The sequence below is a fragment of the Armigeres subalbatus genome, chromosome 3 (genome assembly GCF_024139115.2).
Source record: "Armigeres subalbatus isolate Guangzhou_Male chromosome 3, GZ_Asu_2, whole genome shotgun sequence".
NCBI lineage: Eukaryota > Metazoa > Arthropoda > Insecta > Diptera > Culicidae > Armigeres > Armigeres subalbatus.
In genome coordinates, this window is record NC_085141.1 from 58,872,148 (window position 1) to 58,895,427 (window position 23,280).

Consider the following 23,280-nt stretch of genomic DNA (forward strand, 5'->3'; position numbering starts at 1 on the left):
TGCGGTCTAGTTGTTGCTTTTTGAAAATGGGCCCGATCGGCCATTGCGTTCCAGAGTTGTTAAAAAAACATTGTTTTTTTGCCAAGAGGGGACAAATAATTTCAAGATCAAATGCATTCATATGATCGTTAATAGATATGAATTGATGGAAATAGTAAAATCTATTTCACTAAAGTGGTATTTTGACCTCACTTATGTGTTTTTATAAAGCGCGGGAAAGGTATCACCAACCGTAGGTGGATCAATCAGGGTTTTTTTTTCTGTTATTTTAAGTTTGGCAAAAATACCTTAGTGGTAACAACATATAACCCGTCATTCTTAGTTCCATTTTTTTCTTTTTACTTTTTTGCGATTTTTTTTCAATTTATATTTGACGTTCTTGCATTAGTTACTTACTAATCAATATCTTTTCCTCATTTCAGTGTATCTCCCCCATGGCGTCTGGAAGGACGGTATCGATGGATCTCTCCGCAAAGGTAGCCGTTGGATTCACAACTATCATGTGCCGCTTAATAAGGTGGCATACTTTGTGAAAATGCCCGACAATACCCGATTCTAGGCAGCGAAGTTTTGCGGCCTCCAAGCAAAAGTGAAAAAAAAAATTCTCATTAAAAGTGATTTAAAACATTCCTACGAACATCATTAGCCAAAAGTCAGTGAAAAATCTTTTTATTTTATATTGTTAAGTGTCATTGAATTTCTATGATATTGAGAGCCAGTCAATTAGTATTAGAACACGTGTTATATTTCAATATCGTACGTAGTTACTCATTCCATAATATTTTTTGTTGAAGGTGTTATCTACCAAAAATTGGACCATATTACAATTCCAACAGAGGTTCTTTCAATTTGTGAGTAATAAAAACTAAAACATATTTATTTTGTGGTCTGACAACCACGCCAAAAGAAATGTTTAATAAAAAATTAAAAAGTAAGAATAAGTTTCTTTTTTGAAGACTATACATTTTAGTTGAATATTTAACCAGGTTTAAATCATCCGGTCCTAGCAGTACGCATGCCTGGAGCTTGTGTAGTTGATTTATTCACAGGAATCAAATTGTTTTGTTAATTTTTTTTATCACTATCCGTGAGGCAACTTTATCAGAACAGAAATTCAGTAAAGTTGTATTTTGTGGTTAGTGGCAATTGACACCTGCAAAATTTTATCAGAATTTAATTAGTGTTGATCTTGCCGACACATCAGTTGACATGTATACGCGTACGAGCTGACGTAACTGCGAGAACATTCTCCTGCGAAAATCAAATTGGTGGTTACTCTGGCAGCATCCCTATATGTATGTCGTTCATGATTGTGATAGGGGAGTACAGTGCAAACGCACTCACGAGGCAAAATGGCTTCACTCATAAATTCAATCAAATAATCTTTTGTAGGACATTTCTGAACGAATGTTACCATTACAATTCAATATTAGTTATTTATTATCTAGTTGAAATAGAAAAAAAAGCAAACTCCCTTTATTTTTAGGGGTCGTTCAATAATGATGTCATAGGTTTTAGGAGTATATATATAGGGTAAAGTGCCCAATAGTGGACCCCCAACCAATAGTGGACCATCCAGCCATTTTTTCATTATTACAGCACAATGTAAACATTTTGCTATGAAATTCCATTTGATTACATGCATTAGAAATGCTATGGAAAGTAAAATTAGATGATTTTTTTTAAATTCTACAAAAAATAAACATGAGAGTGTCCATTATAGGAATATTTTGAGGGGTCCATAATAGGAAAGAAGAACGTCCCGAAACGAAACATGAAAATCAAATGAAGTGTCGACTATAGGAAAGCAATTTCCTATTATGGACCCTCAGGGGGTCTACTATAGGGCGAATTCAATCAGACTTTGAAATGTTAATTTTTACCCTACTAGGTATACAAAAAAGCGTGACAGAGGGGGAAGGGGGGTTCTATAATCTCAAAAAAAGAAGTGAATGTCATATTTGAATCACTCCTTCCATAAATTTCACGATTTGCGGTTCTTTTCCCTTTCCCGTCATTGTGAAATGTAGCTGGTTTTGTGGGTTTTGCATCTGCACGTTGAAATTGTTTGATATTTATGTTTTCATTGGTGAAATCATAGAAAAAGCTTAAGGGGTGAATTTTTTACTGATGTCCCCTATTTATATTAGGGCGTACCAGCAGGAAGATCGAGACCGAGAAGCAATAGAGCAGCTAAACAACGTTGATAACTCGCGTGAGTGTAATGACGAGATAAACTGCTCATTCAGAGGTCACGTGCAGAGGTCTCACGATCGAATGTGAAAACATCTACAGATTTGCAGAGTAAGGATAAATCGCTAAAGCGGTTGTTCGCCATGGACGCCATATAAAGGGCTGCTGATTGACTTTACGCAAAACTGTGGTGCATCGTGCGATAAGGGCTTTCTAAGAATGTAAACAGTTGTCGATAAAAACTAAAGGAAAAGTAAATGTATGGATTCGATGACAAAAGACCCAGCAATACATGAAGGTGTGAGTGGATGGAATGGTTTGTGTGCCCATCTACAAAAAGGGCGATAAGCTGCTGCAGCAACTACCGCGTAGTCACATTGCTGGACACCGCCTACAAGGTACTTCGGCCTTAGTCTGAGAAAATAAAATAAATAAGCTGTGATTGTTTTCTTCAATTCGAGTTAAGTACGTAACACTGAAGACGGCCTTACAGTTGAGGTGTATGGTGCTATTGAATGGAATAGTACTAAATGCTTATTATGACAGGTGAAGGCATTCTATTCCGATCCCATTTACTCAAATTTGGCTTCCCGTAAGGAAGGTCGAATTTAGGTGGATTGAACTCACTTTGTTTATTTCTTCCGTGCAAGGTGTGCCGATTGCTTGATTGGGTTTGCCTTTGCTTTTATTTTTTTTGAACTCGTTGGAAGTTTATATGCAAGAATGTATGCAGAAACATCCAAAAACAGTGAATTGCAGTAAGCCGGCACAACTTACGAGGAAGAACTATGATACTCATTCAGATCTTGAAGAATTTAATACAGAATGTTATGCCGAAAGCCGCGAAAAGATTAGAGTTTGCCCGGCAAAGTTATTAGCATTTCTCTGAAGTGGGGTTTTAGCAAATTTCGTTTCTTTTACCTTTGAAAAGAAATAAATTTACCCCTATAACACTCCAGTAAAATGCTAATATCTTTCCCTAATAAACTCTTATCTTCGCGGTTTTCAGCATAACATTCTGTATTTAATTCTACAAGAACTGAATGAGTATCATGGTTCTTGATCGTAAATTGTGCCGTCCAACTGCAAATCACCGTTTTTGGATGTTTCTGCATACATTTTTCCATATAAACTTCCAACGAGTTTAGCATCGCCCAAACGTTGACCGATTTGGCTGAAATTTTGTCCAGAGCATCAAGGCATCAAATAGAACCGAATAAGAGGGCCCATCAAAAAATTTGAAAAAGTGTTTTTTGAGTCACCCTACTGTGTATCCATGTCATAGAATACATGAACAGTATCAAGGTAAAAATATTAAAGTAGAGGGATCTTTTGGATATTTGGATCAGAATGGAGAGTTTGCAATAATAATGTCGTAATAAGCAATTTGAATCGAAAACAGTTTAATGAAAAAACTTTATCGAAAGAGGGTTACTGTTTCAATTACGACACCTAATTTTGAGAAGATGGAAGAACCTGCATTAGACTAATGTTTGAAGCAAAGTGGGTCGGTCTAGCACCTCTTGCGTTTTCCACAAGTTTCACAATAAAAGTAAACCGGAACATCGGCTTCTATCCTATCATCAAGCATCCCTAATACCTATACATTGTATTTTTGTGCCTGGTTGATAGTTAGATAAAAATGTAAGTAATTGTTGTTTTCCTCATGACACTATTTTATCTATTGAAAGTCAAACGTAAATAGTAGGTTCGTGTATTAAATTGAAAATAATTTACCAAGATTGATCCCCTTTCCAGTTACAGTATCTAATCAGGTATGTAATTCTGCAAAAAACTATGGAATAATAAATTGGTTTGTTGTTGTTAATTCGCACATCCTCCCATCCCCCCTGTGGGTGACTTGCAACAGCTGATACAAAATAGTTTTATTTTTCAAAATCTGCTGATTTAGTTTTCAAACATTTGCTACCCTTCGGTTTTCTGTTATTCCTTTCACGTTCGAAAATATGCCGCGAAACTTCAAGAAACTGCCGGAAGTCGTATGTACACTAATTTTCAAAGAAAACCTTGATGAAAGCAGTCATAGAATTTAAAAAATTAAATTGTCCATTCGGGAAGTCGCTCGGCGGTACAAAAAGAAGAAAAGAGCTAACACTGGTGGATGGTTTGGCTGGAAAATAAAGGAGAACCGTTCTAAGAACAACTATCCAGGGAATGACGGAGGTTGCATATATTTCTTAAACCAACATAAAGAATTTTTAAACCGATCTAACGATCCGATAAACGCAAAAAAACAAGGTGAGGAGGGAGGGGGCTCCCTCAAATTAGGGGGCCTGGATTGACAGAGTTGAAGAATGACACAGGATCAAAATTCACTATGATTAGGTTGTTCTAAACATGTTATGATTGAATTCAAAATAGTTATTTTTATTATTGTTGAATACTGCCATGAATCGCATATTTGTACCAAATGAATAGGAAATCCAGCAAAGATGGGATAGATAGGGGGAATGACGGCTTTGGCAGGTTTTGTTCTATTATTGGCAGGGGGGATTTTTATGACTGATTATGCTCAAATTTGGCATAAACATTCTTTGCATATCAAAGAATATTGTGGCCAAATTTCATAAAATTTGGTCGACAAAAACCCCCCTGCCAATAATAGAACAAAACCTGCCAAAGCCGTCTTTCCCCCTATGCAATTCACGGCAGTATATCTGATTATACGTCCAATCTCTAGTACGAGGACACATTAAAAGTAGCATATACTAGTAGAATGAATAAATCTTTTTATTCTACAATTATGGAGGAAGACACCTGAAAAGTGTTGTAAGTCACCCCATTTGACGGTACATGGTAAGAAGAGGCTCAAGAGAGGGCAATGTTGGCGTTCCATCACGAGTTTGTATCGGTAGTGACGAATTCGAGGTGGTTGAAGAATTTTTGTACTTGGGCTCATTGGAGACCGCCGAGAACGATACCAGCAGAGAAATTCGGATCGGAGTCGCATCGTGGCAGGAAATCGTTCGCCTCCGTACCAAACTGATTATCTTCAAAACACTCATTAGACCAGTAGTCCTTTACGGGTACGAGTCCTGGTCGATGCTCGTGAAGGACTAACGCAAACCCTCCGTAGACTGCGTGGTTGGCGACGTGTAGCCGTCTAGTCTGAGAAAAAATAAAATATATTCAATTCTTCGTGCCATAGCTCTCTTATTAATCCTTCTTCTTCTTCTTCTTATTGGCATTACATCCCCACACTGGGACAGAGCCGCCTCGCAGCTTAGTGTTCATTCAGCACTTCCACAGTTATTAACTGCGAGGTTTCTAAGCCAAGTTACCATTTTTGCATTCGTATATCATGAGGCTAACAACGATGATACTTTTATGCCCAGGGAAGTCGAGACAATTTCCAATCCGAAAATTGCCTAGACCGGCACCGGGAATCGAACCCAGCCACCCTCAGCATGGTCTTGCTTTGTAGCCGCGCGTCTTACCGCACGGCTAAGGAGGGCCCTTATTAATCCTGTCAAAAGCATAAAATGCCATTTAGGGGGGTCCCGTAGCGTAGTTGGCTACACGTTCGCTTATAAACGAGTGGTCATGGGTTCGATTCCCAGGCCCCCACCAAACCCTCGTCAGGCTTACCGTCACGGCTGCCTGACGACGACTGCAACTTGTTCTTCTCGGAGGCATTCCTCCAACGTTACCCGGATAAATGGCAACCGAATAATGCAACGATCATTGGATACACGACATGGAAAAACGGACACAATGGACTCACGATGAGATTGACTGGCAACGACAATAATAATGAAAAAGGGATATCTAAAAATAGATTCTGTGTGGATTCTGTATAGCAGAATACCATAGTAGATCACGGCACAGCAGCGGTTAAGAACACAGAGTGCCTACCAATAAAATATATCAATAATAATAAATAATAAAATGCCATTTGATTTGTTTATTATATAGAATTTATTTTAGCTGCAGTGGGATGGGTAATCTTGGATGATCTTTAATAAGTGCATTACAATTGGATGAACCTCAAGGACTGATAGTTCTCATAGGATTTCGCACAAAAATAAAACAAAGTTTTAATCGAGTCCAACCAATAGTCCAAACCAACAACAAACAAGACGGTATTGATTCCGAAGTGTGTTTAGTGAATTTATTTCCTCACCTTTACCATTTAGGCCGATACATCAACCGTGTATTGGTAAATTTCATGGAAAGTGTGCATTCTGCTGGAGACTTGGTCATGTCACCATAATGTGTATCGAGATTATGAAAATTAAAATCGTTAAAATAATAGATCCATGTAGGACTAAAGGGCGAAAACGAAATTATTGCAACACCGTTAGTTTGCTTTAACTTTCCATTAATTTATCGAATGAAAACCAAAATTGCAGAACAGTTTTATACATATATTAACTTCAGTTTACATACATTGAATCAAATATTGCAGGTTATTAGGTAAAATTCTCGACACTTTCGCTTCACAACGCCCAAAAGAGCTTGTACAGTAACATATCTGATACCTTTCAGTCATTTTTAATCACTTCCTACGCATGTTTTTTTGCATCCTTGACTATCTTATTGGTTTTATTGAGTTCCCGCTTCATCATGGCCCAATAAGTTTCGATCGGACGTAGGGTAAATCACTACTTGGGCCTATGGACCCGATTCCCGGCTCACTGCACAGAAAACTAAAGATTTATACTTTTTGGAAGCGTAGGCTTATGATTGATAATTTTAAAAAGCTCGTTTATTTCTGCACAATACCTTTTTTAAACCATTTATTTCACTCCTAATTGTCCAATTAAAGAAAACAAAATGTAGATTTCGAATATCTGCTCTCCGTTGCTGCACCACCAGCGAAGTGAATCTTTCCTTTTACAAAACAGTATTTTCATATAAACACTACCTGAAATCGCCACAGTACTCGATAAACTATTGGTTGAAGCTGTTAATCACCACAATAATTCTAAACTCCGCACTTTCTTTTCTAGTTGTTCGTTTCACTAGAATCAAAAACATATTAGAATACATTTGAAATGTATCCTCAAACCAAAAAAAATTCACCTCGGCATAAGAACTTCTAGCCGCATCGTGCCAAAAAATTTTTTAGTATGAAAAAATCCTTCATCGTTCATAGGAAAACTATCTAATACGTTGACGTATCATGTTATTTATAATTCTCTCGATTACAAAAGTGAAAAATATAGTTTTAAGCGTTTAAGTAGGGTAATCACTACTTGGGCCTATGGACCCCATTCCCGGCTCACTGCACAGAAAACTAATGATTTATACTGTTTGGTAGCTGTAGGCTTATAATTGATAATTTTAAAAACTCCTATTTATCGCGCACAATACTCAATATTTTTAACCATTTATTTCACCCTAATCGATCCAATTATAGAAAATAAAATGTAGTTTTCAAACTTTTGCTCTTCGTTGCAACACCACTGAGCCGAGTGATGCTTTCCACTTTACAAAACGGTATCATCAAATAAACACTACCTGAAAATCGTCACAGTGCTGATACAACCATTGCTTCAGGCTGGTTATCACCACACGATAATGCTAAAATCACGCACTTCAATCTTTTCTAATTGTTCTTATAACTAGATCTTATATAAACATAAAAGAATACATTTAAAATGTATCCTTAAACGAACAAAAATCACCTCGGCCCAAGAACTCTAGCTGTACAGTGCTGCCAAAAGGCATGAGTCTTATTTTAGTATGAAGATAACTTTCGTCGTTAATAGGAAAACTGTCTAAAACGTTGACGCTTTTTGTTATTTATAATTATCTCAATTTCAAAGACTAAAACAATATTTTTCAAGTATTTGGAAGGAAAGATGAGTGCATATATCTTCAACCAAATAAAATTATTATTAATAATAAAACTGGCATCACGCTATCGTGGAACGTGCATATTTTTGTTTACGCATTTTCTACCGTCCGAGAGAGAGAATGAGAGTAAGATGTTGAGAGATTGAGAAAAATGTTGCGTATGCCGAAGAGACTTTGTATGCCGGATAAGCAATCGCCGACTGAAATGAGTGCTAAACCATGTTAATTTAATTCAAATAAAAGCTTTTCGAGGTTTTAAAGAATAACTATTTTTAAGAGAGGTGAACCCCATCGCAAATTACACGGCCACAAATTTCAGGAAAAGTAGCTCCTAGCCATAAATATCAATTAATAATGCAGTCGTGCATGTTAGGCCGGAAGTAAGAAACCCAATTTGAATGAGCGAATATATCTTTTCAACCAAATAAAATTATTATAAATAATAACATCTGGCATCGTCGACGTTGAACGTGCATATTTTTGTTTACGTCGCATTTTCTACTCCTGAGAGAGAATGAGAGTAAGATGTTGAGAGATTGAGCGAAATTTTGCTTAGGCGGAAGTAGTTTGAAGTGGGCCGGATTTGAAATCGCTATGACTGAAATTAGTGCTGGACATCGTTTATTTAAATCAAAAAGCCTTTCTAAACGATGTTTACCAAGAAAAGTATTTTAAGCAGAAGTGAAGCCCATTGCAGTATTGCACGGCCCACGAAATTGAGGAAAAATGCTTCCTGTCATAAATATCAATTAAATAATGCAGTCGTATGCATGTTAGGCCGGGAATGGGGTAAGAAACCCTAGTTCAGTTCGGTGGATTCATCTCCTTGGGCACGAAATGCACCGAATAAGTCTCATACCATTCCAGCACGCTTTAAGAATAATGACATGAAGCTAAATCCGGCCAAAATAAAGGTTTTTCATTGTGCTACTCCAAAAATAGCGAAAGACGGTTTTGTAGGCCTCAGTCTCATAAATTTCACCATTCATGGTAGGGTAATCGTACCCTTAGTGGAGGTAGCACCAATAGTGGAGGTAGTGGGGTGTTAATGAGATTTATCATAATTATGCACTTTACGATGATTTCAGATGATGCGTCGTGCTTTAAATATCCTGTTAAATGCAACTTATCCTAAGATTTCACGAGAAATCAACGATTTTCCTTAATAAAATTGACTCCCTTGCACCTATAGTGGTGCAACTGTACTAATAGTGGCGAGTACTTAAGAAATCAATGGATAGCACCACTATGGAAACCAAAATTAATTTTTACCGCCACTAAAGAAACAGTGGGCTGCAAAATGGTGGGTTGACATCAAGGAAGGAGCGCCCAACAGAGCTCTGGTCCCTACAAGTCCCCTCACGCTTCCACGGGTCGTCCGATGACAAAAGACCGCCAGCTAAGGGTGTGTACTTAGCTGGTAGCAGTCGCACCTATTGTCCATCTGACATCAGCTAGAGTGAGAAGGTACGCCCCGAGCGTCTGTTCACCAGGAGGTGCGGCTCAAACAGCGTCTGCCTGGATCCAGCGGTGATTGAAAAATGCTGTATCGCGTCAGCTATACCAAGGTGGCAGCCCCATCACTGATGTAGGTAACGCGACCCCGATAAGGTAGCTTGAAGCCTCTCAAATACCACGAAAATGGAGATAGAAGAAAAGAGAACGTTATTTTTGGCAACGACCCGGCAACGAAATAAGGACTATGATTGGATACTGGTACCTGGTATGTCAGGACCCTAAATGAACCTGGACGAGTGAGCCTTCTGGCTCGTGAACTGCAGAAGGTTGGAGTAAAGTGGCTGCTATTCAAGAAGTCCGATGGCCTAGATCCGGAGAACGTGAATTGAGCCGTGGACCCACGACCAATACTATCACCAATATCTATCACAGCGGCGGTGAAAAGCAGAGCATGGAGTTGGTTTCGTAGTGATGGGCAAGCAGATGAAGGAGTGATGCGGTGGAAACCCGTTAGCGAACGAATCTGTGTGTTAGGATACGGGCAAATTCTTCAATTACACAATCAACGTTACGCACCGACAAACGATAAATCCGACGACGTGAAGGACACGTTTTATGAATGTCTTGATAAAGCCTATGGAGTGCCCAAAGCATGACGTGAAAATTGTTATCGGAGACGCTAACGCTCAGGTCGGTAGAGAGGACTTTTCCGTCCCATAATCAGGAGAGAGCGCCCGCACCATTGCTAGTAAATTTGTTGCTGCCAGAGGGATGGGTCATCAGTAGCACCTTTGACGAAAGAACATCCGAAAGCACACCTGAGACACCCAAATGGCGAAACTTGCAACCAGATAGACCATGTTCTGGTGGATGGGCGCCATTTCTCGGATGTTATCGATGCGGACATTCAGAGGTCCGAACATTGACTCTGATCACTACCTCGTGTCAGTAAAATTCGATCACGGTTCAACCGTATTGAACGAAAGATCACAGCGAACGATGCGTTACTATCCAGCGATTGTCGGCGGAAGGAGTATCGGCTGAGTACCGCCAGAAGCTCGACGAACGGATAAGTGTAATCAACGTTAGCGACAACATCAACGATCTATGGAGTCGATCCATGGAGCGGTGAGAGCAAGAGCACGAGAAGTGGTAGGCACTGCACAGAGGCGACTCAGGACGGGTTGGTTCGATGTGGAGTGTCAGAGAGTGACAGACGAGAAGAACGTTGCCAGAAGCCGGATGTTGGTGCAGGTACCCGATCGAATAGAGATCGGTACAAGGAAGCAAGAGCAGCCGAAAACGAACCCACCGCAGGAAGAAAAAGAGTACGAAGAACAAGTTATTAGTGAGGCGCAGGAAAAATGGAGCAGAACGATATCGGAGGTTTTATGAGTCTGTCAATGGCGTGCGGAGAAAGACAATCTCCCGTCATGCAACGACCAACAAGGGAATTTGTGACAGATAAAACTGAAGTGGTTGCCAGGTGGAACAAACTTCGAGACTTTGTTAATGGAGGAAGTGACACATCGGTGAACAGAATAAATATTAGCGACGATGGACAAGCTGTGAGTCACCTACACTAGATGAGGTTAAAAAGCTGTCAAAGAGCTGAAAACAATAAGGCTGCGGGAAGGACAGCTCCCGGCTGAACTTCTCAAACATGGCAGTGAGCAGCTTTAAGTTCTGCACCATATTATGTCGGATATGGGAAGACGAAAATGTCGCTAGCTGGTTGAACGGCCTCATTTCCTCTCTTAAGAAACAAGACGAGTGCGCAATTACCGAGGAATAACCTCCTTAATTCGGCGTACAAAATTATGTTCCGTATTCTGTTCAACAGATTGAGACCACTTTGAAGAGTCCTTCGTTGGCGAATACCAAGCACGATCAAATGTTTACCCTGAGACAAATCTTTGATAAATTCCGGGAGTACAACTTGCAGACACATCATCTGTTTATTGATTTCAAGGCGGCGTACGATTCAGAGAAACGGAATGAATTATGGCAAATTATGCTTGAACATGGTTTTCCGGCGAAACTGATACGGCTGATCTGTATAACGTTGGACGGATCGAAATCAAGTGTGGTCGATGAAATCGACGCATTTGTTACCTTAGATGGATTAAAGCAGGGTGATGCATCTCGAATCTACTGTACAATAGCTCAGGAAGCGATCAGGAGAGCTAAAGAAGCGGTACCATTATCACAAAATCTTATATGCTCCTGGATTTGGGACGATATCGATATTATCGGAATTGATCGCCGTGCCGGAAGAGGCTTTTGCGCCTTTTAAGAGGGAGACAGCGAGGATTGGACTACCGTCACCAGCAAAACGAAGTACATGGTCGCTGGCAATCAACGTGGGTTCATTAGTGGTGGTGGTAGAAATAGTGCTGGATGGTGAAAATTAGTGGTAGAAGAATTTGTGTATCTTGGAACATTAGTGACGTGCGATAATGATGTTACCGAGGTGAAAAGGCGTATTGCAGCTGCAAATAGGATTCGTAACCAGCTTAAGTCCCGTAGTCTGCAAACGAAAACAAAACTCGCGCCGTATACTACTCTGATTCTTCCGGTGGCTTATACGGCCATGAGACATGGACGTTAAAGGAAGCTGATCGGAGAGCTCTCGGAGTGTTTGAGCGTAGTGCTGCGGACAATACTCGGCGGTAAACAGGAGAACGGTATCTGGCGGCGTCGCATGAATCAGAATTGTACCAGGTGATAAAGGGCTGGATATTATTGCTTATACAACACGGCAGACTACGGTGGGCTGGTCACGTGTTCGTATGCCGGAAGAACGTCAAGCGAAGATAATATTTAGTAGAGAACCGGAAGAGGCGCAGGTTCGGAAGGCGCACACGATGGCTTTTGCAGTTGAAGAGGACCTGAGGCGTCAATGTTCAGGGCGACTGGAAGCGATTGGCCCAGGATCGAGTCCAGTGGAGAAGGATACTCCATTCGGCGTAGGTTCATCGAAGAACTTAGCCCATCAAGTTTCAAGTAAAGGAACAGTGTACCCATTAGTGGTGCAAGCAATATCTTGTTGTTAAATGACAACAATCTCATTTTTGTTAGCAAATTTATTAGTTTATCTATTGGCTAAGATATTAAAGCTGTAAATTTTCAATAATTATCATTTTTTTTTAAATATTTTCTTTTGTGGATCTACTAATACCTCTATTGGTACCGTTTCCCTGCTTGTTGTGACGAAAATTTCGCTTCGCTGTCGCTTCGCTGTCGCTTCGGCCTGTCGAATTAGGAACTTCGATGCAAATTTTGACATTTTCTTCTTTTGAAACGATCATCTACTTGGATTTTATCTTTCCCGGGGTAAAATTCCTGCCCTGGCGTTTGTTGGAGGTCAGCTTTTACATGTGTTTTGTATTTGGTCAACAGCTCCGCTTGTCATCCAAAGTCAATAGGTCATTGAACCTTTTTGGCACTCTTGAAACGGTTGAGCTATAGATTTTCAGCATTTTTCCTAAAGCTAGATGGGACAGCTTCGAATTTTCCAAGTCAGCGTACAAATTTGTTAGTTTCAATAAGATCCTGTCCATACTTCATATAATAATTGTTCGAAGCTGAATTGTTCGATGATTCCAGTTGATCAGTCTGAAAGGGATTTCATGCATATGACGTAAATAAAACCGTGGCATTCAAACAACGAAAAAAAAACCGTTAAGAAATCAACTGTGATTTATTATGTCCTGTTTACAGACCATGTAGTGTTTAATGTTCAAACAAGTTTATTACAGATTTTATAGACTTATATGTCCTCATTACTACAACTCGTTCTTATGCTAGTAAGCTCCAAGCGGTATTATCTGTTTCCAATCAGCGGTATTGTGAAGTCTGTTGAATTTTGTTTACTGTTGATAGAGAATAATATAGGTGGAGTTTATTAAAGAGCAACGCTTTATAAATATATAAAATAAAATATTCTTAAGAATTTAGTTCTTTACGAATGGAGTCGTTGCTAAAGTTTGTTTTTCATAAAAATAGCTTGTACGACAATTCGTTCATATCTAAAAGATAATGCACGATTGCGATGAATGTAAAAATAATACTTTTATTGTTCACATTTGAGTGTAAGTACGTTCTGAGTAAAGTGAAACACAGCTTCTGAATAACCTATTGCTTTTCATTCACAGATGTGGATAAATGATTATAACATAATACGGTCGTTCAACAGCGTTTCGCGCTTGGCACTCGTCGATTTCCAATAACATTATTCTCAAACTCCGTGGAACATCCTCCACAAGAATTTGGCTGTCGATCAATCCCCTATAGTGGCAGCACTCCCGGACAGGGTCTACAGGCAGGTCGAGTTTTCCCTCGCACCGGCCATCAGGCAGAGCGTTCATACTGGAATCAATGCATAATATAACGCTTCCGCACAGCTCCAGGTTCCCGGCTTACGGCACGTTACTGAACACAGTTGCCATGGACCGACCCACCAATTGGCAGGGCAGGGATCTTCATTGCAATCGCGTGCCAACCGCTCGTGACGTTTGTTATGCGCATTCTGCTCGCAGAAACTATCATCGACGATGCCTTCTCCGCGCTGGTAGCATATCACCTCTCGATGCTGCTTACCACCACCACAGGTTACCGAACAAAGGTTCCAATCGGTTAGCTTCCAGTAATATGGCGAATGACTAATGGTAGCGTTGGATGAAAGCGTGTACTCGTAACGGATGCCTGCATGGTTGTTTTTCTTCTTCATAATAACCTGTTAGGATAAACGGAATCAATATTTTGAAAGCGATGAGTTTCCATTTCCATATGCTCTACCGATATATACATAACTTCCTCACATACATAGTATACTAAGCATGAGATCGTTATGCGTATAAGGATTAAGCGTTAAAAGTTTATTTATATTGTACCAGACGCCAACACTACGTAGAAAAAGCTTCGAAATATCCGATTGCCAAACAGTACTATATCTACGCACAAAAAAGCGAAAGATTCTAACAAAATTGAGATTTCGTTTACCGAAACGATTACGAGTGCGACAACAACGAAAATCATGAAAGCGATTAGGTCATTTACCGATATGGTAATATCATCAGTGATCGGTCCCGGAATCTTGACTCGTTCCTGTTCATCTTCTCGTTCATACAGTCCAAGACTGCCAGCCATTTCGTACTCGCCTGGTATTTGGATGAATCTGTAATACAGTGTCACATTAGATTCGCTTTAAATCTTCCGTCATTTGTCAAACTCTCACCTATTGCCATTCAAATAGTAATCCTTCCCATTGACTCGTCCCACCCCGATAAAGTTCTTCGACGGGTTTACCTCTTCCACCAGGATATTTCTGGCTCCGGCTGGTATTTGTAACACGTCGTAATAACCTTCGCTCATGTTGACCTTTTTGGTGAAGTTTCCCCGAATAACCGTGCAGCTGTCCCCGTTGCCACCGCAAACGCCACACTGATCTTCGGTGGTGTTGGAATCGACGACCCAATCGCAACCCACCTTTCGACAGATGCCGGCAATACACATATCGTTGGTTCCCAGATTGCAGGGTGTTCCATCGGCTGCCGTATCACCGAACGGAACGATTATGGTGTCCTCCGAATTTGTACAGTACAGTTCACATGGTTCATCTGAAATATGAAAGTGATTTTAGATACCTCGGGATTTTGTACAATTTTTGACGATTTTCCGTAGAGAAGATGGAGACATGGAGGGAGACACTAATTGCTTACGTCGTCGCTTCGCAACTCTAGTTGAATTTCAAGTAAAATCGATTATCTTCTACATGCAGAACAACAAAAATCTAATTGGGTTTGATATACGAAAATCTTGATCAAATTGATCATCTTCTATTAAAAGTGTTTTAATCTGATTGGAGTATGGAGAGCCTGATGCCAGGTTTAGAATGTAGATGTTTTACTTCAACCGGTTTGGATTGAAGTTAAACATTGTAGGGATCATGAAGAATTATAAAATGAAATTAAAAAAAATGAATTTGAAATGCTAATTATTCTTATTTAAAAAAAACTCAAAGGTGCAGCCCAATTGGGTTGTACGCAAAGGTGACGTAGGACTACGTAGCAATTCGAAATTGATGGTATATGCCATGATTATTTGTGTCTTTTCATTAACATTGAGCAAACTGCTCGGAGGACAACTGAACCAAGAAGTCGAATAGTTGCTCCCAGTTAGATAGACTTTGAGTCTCCAACCGTGGAAGTAACATGACTCATCGGCCTCATCACTGCTGAAGCTACTCGACTGGTTTTCATTGGAGGACATCACAACCCTAGAGAACAGCATCCTCAAAAATTTCCGGAATAAAGGAGAAATAAAGAAAATCAATAGTAGCGTCAATCCAAACACAAATATATGTATTTGAAACGGTATTGGAAACGACTGGAAAAAGTTTTTATGTAGAAATTTTGGCTAACTCAGTCTTAAAAACCATTAAACGATTAGCGTTTTACTCTGCTCGACGTTTCGGCCATTGGATGTGGCCTTTTTCAAGGGAAAAACTATATTTTTTGAGAGAATGTTTTGTTACAATGTTGCACAGTTTCAGTAACTTAATCCAATCTTACTTGGTCAATCGTTTTCGTTCTAATTTACATGTCGTTCTGGGTGTCGTATGGTCATAGTTTTGGCTTCTAAATGTGTCATATATTAGTATTTAGTTGATGTACATTGTTTTTTGAATAAATTCTTACTTTTGCGGTAGTTTTGTTATACAATTAGATATTTTATCACGGTCACAGTGCTCGACATAACAACGACTGTTTTGAAAATGGTGAATTTATGTTCATTAGTTTTATTCCGGATTCAAACTCTGTGTGTTGCTAATCTCATCTGTTCTTCTGTGCTTTCTACTCTTATAGTTTTTGATAGTGTGTAGTATGCCAGCATATGTAGTGTTGAGATTATCAACATCTGTACGGTAATTGACAGTATTGGTGTGATTTGAGATGTGGCATATCTCTAAGATGGGGAGAGCTGAGGCTCCGCGAGAATGGTCTAGTATGCTTTAGTACGTTAGGCATAATGGACGTTAGGCATAACGGACGTTAGACATAATGTACATTAGGCATAATAGACGTTTGGCATAATTCTGCCTTCTTTATAACATGGGCTGTTCTTTGGGTCATTATATGCCTAACGTCCATTATGCCTAACGTACATTATGCCTAACCTACTTATGCCTATAACGTCCTTATGCCTAACGTATTTATGCCTAACGGGGTAAAGTATACCCGGTATATCCTTGTTTTAGTTAAGTCAAATTCATGGTCTTGGTCAATAATGTGTTTCATCAGCGCTGTTGTTTCTCTTAGTCTAGCTATCTCATTATTTGTCTGTGTTGTGTTTACTTCTACGAGCTTTTGGTTTACATATGTGTGTTTGATGTCCACTAAATCGTGTTTTTAATTGGTTTCTAGTCATACCAATGTATGTGTTATCACAATTTTTGCATGGGATTTTGTAAATAACATTTGATTGATGTGTTATGGGGACCGAATCTTTTACCTGTTAGGTTCGATATGCTAATTTTACCTGTGGAAAGTCAATTTTTAGGCAGTGTGCGATGTTGGTGGTCAGCTGGGGGATGAACATTTTTCCCTTGAAAAAGGCACCTTCCAATGGCCGAAACGTCGGGCAGAGTAAAACGCTAATCGTTTAATGGTTATTAAGACTGAGATAGCCAAAATTTCTACATGTATTTGAAACGTTTGGTTTTCGCCCGCACGCTTCCAGTACGTGGCAATTTTTTTAAAGCTTTATTAAGGTGTTTTTTTAAATTCTAGATTAAGTTCAACACCGGTATGGAAAAAAGCTTGAGGAGCTCCCTTCGCGGTCCAACCAAGGGTTCCGCCACGATACATGATTGTGTGCTGATGAAAGAGGGAAGGGTGGGCCGGAAATAAACGATCAATTGAATAAAAGAAGATGACACTTTCACAAACAATCACGGGTGATACTGGGGTCCGCCTAATGGGAAGTAATGGTGCTGCTCCCTCCTGGAGCACGGACCGCATTCCTGTCAGCATCGCAGTTTTTGGTTTCCTGGGGAAGTTCCATAGTCCTGGATTTTGGCGCGCTGTTCTCCGGTGTTTGGTTTGAAGGATGTGGGCTGTTTTGGGATCTGCCTATGCTGCCGTAATCTGAAAAAGTGACGTATACGCCATTTTACAACATACATGATTTCCATTTTTCTGTTAAAGAGTACGATGAGTACTACTCGTTAACACCATTTTTGGAAAATGGCGTATACGTCACTTTGCCAGATTACGGCAGTATGTTTTGGTTCATATTTTTCAGCCGTTTTCTGCCTTAATGGACCCTATATTTATTTTTTTAAATCCTTATTTAAGTGATTTTTTAATTATAAAATTAAGTCCATCACTGAATGGACCCTACAGGATCATTCAGTCCTTTCAAGGAAAGGTTCGAAAGCCAATTGTAAGAGCCCGAAATTTGTCAGAGGTGCCATCTTGCTCGAATAGGTATTCTCTTGAAACCTTCATAAAAAGGTGAAAGAAAAAAAAAAGACAGGGGTCACCGTTTTCGACCAGAGGTCGCACAGACTGAACACTTAATATCTAGCATTAGACAACGGACAGGACATTTCCACAATACCCAGTGGACCAGTGGAGAACTTTTCGCTTTACGAAATGAAAATAGAGGAGGAGGCTGAAGCCCCTTAAGCTGAACAGTATGTAGTTCACCTAGGGGGTGGGACTTATATCCGGGGAAAGTCCGTCCGCCTAAGCAGAGGACCTTGTTCCCGAAAAAAGATGTGCTATCCTATCCTATCCTGGGGTCCTATATTTGGTAGTAGAGCCCGGCATCCTTTAAAAAACAAAAGAGAGCTGCCGTTCTGGCTTCGTCGTCGCCTAGAGCTTCTCTAATGCTGCCTGGGATCCCATAAAGTTCCCTAGGGAATTCATATTTAGGGCATCTACAGATGAAATGCTCCACGCTGTTTCTGACTCCACATAGGTCACATTGAGGTCGGAAAGTGCCTCCACCAAAGTTGTGGGAGACCCTTGTATGTCCGGTCCGTAACCTCGATACGATGTCCTGCACTTTCTGCGAAGTCAGTTCCCTCCATGGGCCAGTTGAACCTTTGATCTTCCTCAGGGATGGTGTGTGGTTGCTACTCCAAATCCGCGCCCAGTCCTGGCCGACGACACTTTTTGTCCACTTTTTAACGTTGGCCAGCGGGACGGAGTGGGTGTAGGAAAGACCTTTGTGTCCAACGCTTGCTAAGGCATCGGCTTCTACGTTTCACCTGATGCCACAATGGCCGGGGATCCAGGCGAAACACGTGTCTGGTGCCATACCTGAAAGGATTCCTTGGATCCACGGGTGCTTTGGTATGTGGCTTTGGAGGGCAGCCACCACACTGGCCGAGTCCTTAAGGATCGCAATCAGTTTGTTTGCTGGAAGGGTGGCAGCGACGAATATGGTTAGCCGTCCACAACCAGGACGTTACACAAGAAGATTCACGCTTCGATTGTGTGCTGTACAATAGATGGTCTTCTTTTCTCCCTTTCACCCTCTATCGTTTCATACTTGTTCGCGCCCTAGCGAACGGCTTTCAATCTGATGATATTCAATTATCTTTCGATTACCGTCAACTGGGGGGAAGATGATCATTTTTAAGACAAAACATGCAATAACAATGTGTGTTTACATTTTAAATCGAAACAAATATTTTCAAAACATGTACTGCTATACGTTGCAATAATCAAAAAAATTAGTTTACTGAAATGCGTTCGCATTTATTAAAATAAATTAAATTATCACACATTTTTTGAGTAATCTGGTTTGGGGTGAAGTTGATCAAGACAGCTCTACTAAAATCATTATGACCTAGTAGTCAAAATACACTAGGTTATTTGTATGAATGTTGAATTTACTACATAAAGAAGTCTACGAAGTCAATATTTGAAACGAAAATAGCGTCATTTATGACTATCTCTCTTTCTTCCACAAAATACATTTTCATGATTATAATCGAAAAACTCGGATTTCTACCTAGCGGTAACATTACTTGAACGGAGAATATTGTTGACTACCGTTTCATAAAAAAAATTGGCACTTTTGACTGACACATCAAATGATCATCTTCACCTCAATGATCATCTTCCCCCCAGTTGACGGTACCTACTTCCTTATACTTTGAGTAGAACTGACCGATAAAGCCGATAAACAAATCATTCATAAATAAAACAATATTAGTAATAAACAATTACAAAATTGATCACAAAATAATTTTATTATGATTGTCTTATGCATTATTTCTTATTTTTTGTATGGAAAATTTCTAATTTTTTAGCTGAAGTTTTTATTTCAGTCCTTGGTTTTTCTTCTTTCTTTTGTTTGATTTCTCATTTTTTCTCCTTTCCTCTTTCTTTTGCCTTTCTCGTACAACAAAGTTGTACCGAAAGGCTATATGATCACACCAAAAATGAATTTTTGATAGGAGTCACGGATACCCATAGTGTTATATACCAATTGACTCAGCTCGACGAAATGAGGTGAAATCATTTACATTGTTTTTGGTATGTTTTGCACGATAAAGGCACCAATACCGCTAGGTGGATTAATCAGGGTTTTTCTTTTCGTTTTCATTCTACCTCTTTGTTTTGCTCTTCTTTCGCTCTTCATTTTTCTTCTATTCATCTTCTTCTCTTTTATTTCTGTTTTCTTTTTATTTCTTCACTCTGTGTTCCTTTGCTTTTTTCCGTTCTCTTGCATCTTTTTTCCTTCTACACTCTTGCTTTTTTCCCCCTTTATCTATTTTCCTTCTTCTTTTTTTCCTTTTCTTCCGTCTTCGTTTTTCTTACTTTGTGTCATACTTTTCATTTTTTACTTTTCATTCTTCACCTTTCATTTTTCGCCTTTCTTATCTCACCCTTTACTTTTAACTTCTCGTTGAAGAAGAAAAAAATTTTTTTTTGAAGAATTAGAAATTTTCATTAAAAAATTAGGAAATTGCCAATAAAAAAATTGGTGTATGAGCAATAAATAAATACAAAATTTCCATAAGTAATGCAAATTTTCCATAACCAATTGAGAATTTTCTACAAAACAAAAATAAATTAGCACTTTTAAAAGCAGAAATTGCAATTATGAAATAAGATTTTTCCATAAAGAAATCAAAATATTTCACGAAAAAAATACGTGATTTCCATAAAATATCAATGTTCGCAATAATCGCCGGAGGTGAGCCAGCCAAGAGCTGAAAGTCTACTTAATAAAGACACACAAAAAAATGTTTGCAATAAACAATTGCAAAATTTTCCACCATTTTTTTCCGTTAAAAATTGAAAATTTTCCGCAAACTTATCAATAAAGAGCAATAAAAAAATATGAAAATTTCCATATACAAATATACAAATATACAAAATATACAAACAAGCCGGGTGTGCGGGGAGACTGATTAGCAATTATTGGCGGCCCAAGATCGAGTGACCTGGAATATGACGTTACATTCGGCTTTGCTCAGGACAGCACGGAGTGTACGACCAACATAGGTATATGCTGGAAGGCATGGTTCGTTTTCATAGTAACTGGTTATAATAACTTTAATTTATCCCCCGTTTAATTTATGATTTTAACCTTCCTAGTGCATTAAAAAAAAGTTACACATTGTGCATTAGCGGGTCAAAAATGACCCCAAATTGAATTCGCTCCCAAAAGTTCATTTTCGAACCAATTCTCAATATTTTGGAACCAAATTGAAGGTATGGATTCCACGGATGTCGTTACGCACAGATTTTTGCACTTTGGCCATTCTGGTTCCCAGGAATCGATGTTGAAGGAACATAGATTCTTAGGCAATTTTTGGCGTGATTCCTTGGAAATGCTCATTAATTTGCGTAGCAATAATTCTATTAGAATGTAGCCATTGTTCATTTCCATGGATCAACACAATTCCTGGTTATTTCACGGTCCGGTGTCCCTCCGGAAGATCCGGAACATCCGTAGAAGAGGTCAATTCATTGAACTCATCCTAGAAGAGCGCGGTTTTTTCCAAAGCTTTTAATTATCGAACGCTGAGTAACAAATGATTGTGGTGACCCATTTTGATGTACCTGCGTGGCCACCGGAGGTCCTCCAGAGGATCCGGAACATTCGGTGAAGTGGTCAATTCATGGAACTCATCCTAGAAGAATGCAGTTTTCACAGAACTTTTAATTATCGTAATTTGAGTAACAAATGATTGTGGTTACTCATTTTGGTGGAACTGGGTGGCCACCGGAGTTTTCCGGAAGATCCGGAACGTCCGTAAAAATGGTCAATTAATGAAACTTATCATATAAGAGCCCGGTTTTTTCCAAAGCTTTTCATTATCAAACTACGAGTAACAAATGATTGTGGTGACCCATTTGGATGGACCTGTATGGCCGAAGGTCCTTTAGAAGATCCGGAACGTCCGTAAAAGTGGTCAATTCATGAAATACATCATAGAAGAGCGCGTTTTTTTTTCAAAGCTTTTCCTTATAATACTTCGAGTAACAAATGATTGTGGTGACCTATTTTGATGGATCTGGGTGGCCACCGGAGCTGCTTCAGAAGAACCGGAACGTCCGTAAAAGTGGTCAATTTATGAATCACATCATCGAAGAGCGCGGTTTTTTCCAAAACTTTTCCTCATAGTACTTTGAGTAGCAAATGATTGTGGTGACCTATTTTGGTGGATCTGGGTGGCCATCGGAAGTGCTCCAGAAGATCCGGAACGTCCGTAAAAATGGTCAATTCATAAAACTTATCATAAAAGAGCACAGTTTTTTCTAAAGCTTTTCATTATCGAACTTTAAAAAAAATCTGTCTACTATCGAACTCTGAACAAGAAGGAATGTCGTGACCCGTTCTTATTCACCAAAGTGACTACCGGAGGTCTTACGGAAGGTACGGAACATCGGTTAAAGTGGTTAATTTATGTAATACATACTAGAAGAGCCTTTTTTTATTTCCTTGTCGTACTCTGAACATGAAATTATTGCCGTGACCTTTTCTCACGGATGTGAGTAGCAACCAAAGGCCCTCCGGAATGTCCGTATCACACGTAAAAGAGATCAATTCATAAAACCCATCTTAGAAATGGCGTGTTTTCAATAGAAGAAGAAGATGAAGCACACTATTCTTCTGAACCTTTTTATTTTCCTAATTTTAGAAACAAATGATCGTAACCAATTCGCATGGATTGCCCACTGTATGTCTTCAGGTACATTCAGATCATCCGTAAAATCGGTCAATTCATGAAACTTGTCATAGTTTTCCTATTTTCGTATCCTGAGTAATGGATGATCGTTTTAACCCATTCTCAGGAAAGTGTGTAGTCACGAATGAAACTCCGCAAGATCAAAAAATCTGTAATTAGTCAATTCATAAAAATTAAGACGACACTATTTTTTTGGAAGGACAATCACATTAACCCAGAAAATATTTTCAAGTATGGCATAATTTGCTTCCATGATCGATATTCACCATTCACCACGAATTGACCACTTTAACGGACGTTCCGAATCTTCCGAAAGACCTCGGTAGCCACCCAGGTCCTTCAAAAAGGGTCATCTTAATCATTTATTACTCAGCGTTCGGTGATTCAGCTATTCCACGGTGAGTTTTATGAATTGACCACTTCTATGGATGTTCCAGAACTTCTGGAGGAGGAGATCTTCTGGAGGTCCATCACACTGGGTTACCATAATCATTTGTTACTCAGTGTTCGATAATGAAAAGCTTTGGAAAAAACCGCACCCTTTTATGATAAGTTTTATGAATTGGCCATTTTTACGGACGTTC

At 39.3% G+C, this 23,280-nt stretch overlaps 2 protein-coding genes across 4 annotated transcripts in view; one reads left to right on the forward strand and one right to left on the reverse strand.

Moving 5' to 3' along the window:
• LOC134226416 (myogenesis-regulating glycosidase) overlaps window positions 1–941 on the forward strand; it is a 76,483-nt gene extending 75,542 nt beyond the window's left edge. For all 3 annotated transcript variants that reach the window (XM_062707184.1, XM_062707186.1, XM_062707185.1), the window contains one exon: window positions 423–941. In XM_062707184.1, the coding sequence (XP_062563168.1) occupies window positions 423–559 (137 nt within the window). In that variant the 3' untranslated portion in view covers window positions 560–941. The remainder of the gene's footprint in view (window positions 1–422) is intronic.
• Window positions 942–13,814: 12,873 nt separating this feature from the next.
• LOC134227642 (A disintegrin and metalloproteinase with thrombospondin motifs 7) overlaps window positions 13,815–23,280 on the reverse strand; it is a 128,773-nt gene continuing 119,307 nt past the window's right edge. The window contains exons 11-13 of the mRNA XM_062709276.1: window positions 14,714–15,095; window positions 14,536–14,653; window positions 13,815–14,212 (exon numbers count right to left, since the gene is read on the reverse strand). Coding sequence (XP_062565260.1) covers window positions 13,841–14,212; window positions 14,536–14,653; window positions 14,714–15,095 — 872 coding nt within the window. The 3' untranslated portion in view covers window positions 13,815–13,840. The remainder of the gene's footprint in view (window positions 14,213–14,535; window positions 14,654–14,713; window positions 15,096–23,280) is intronic.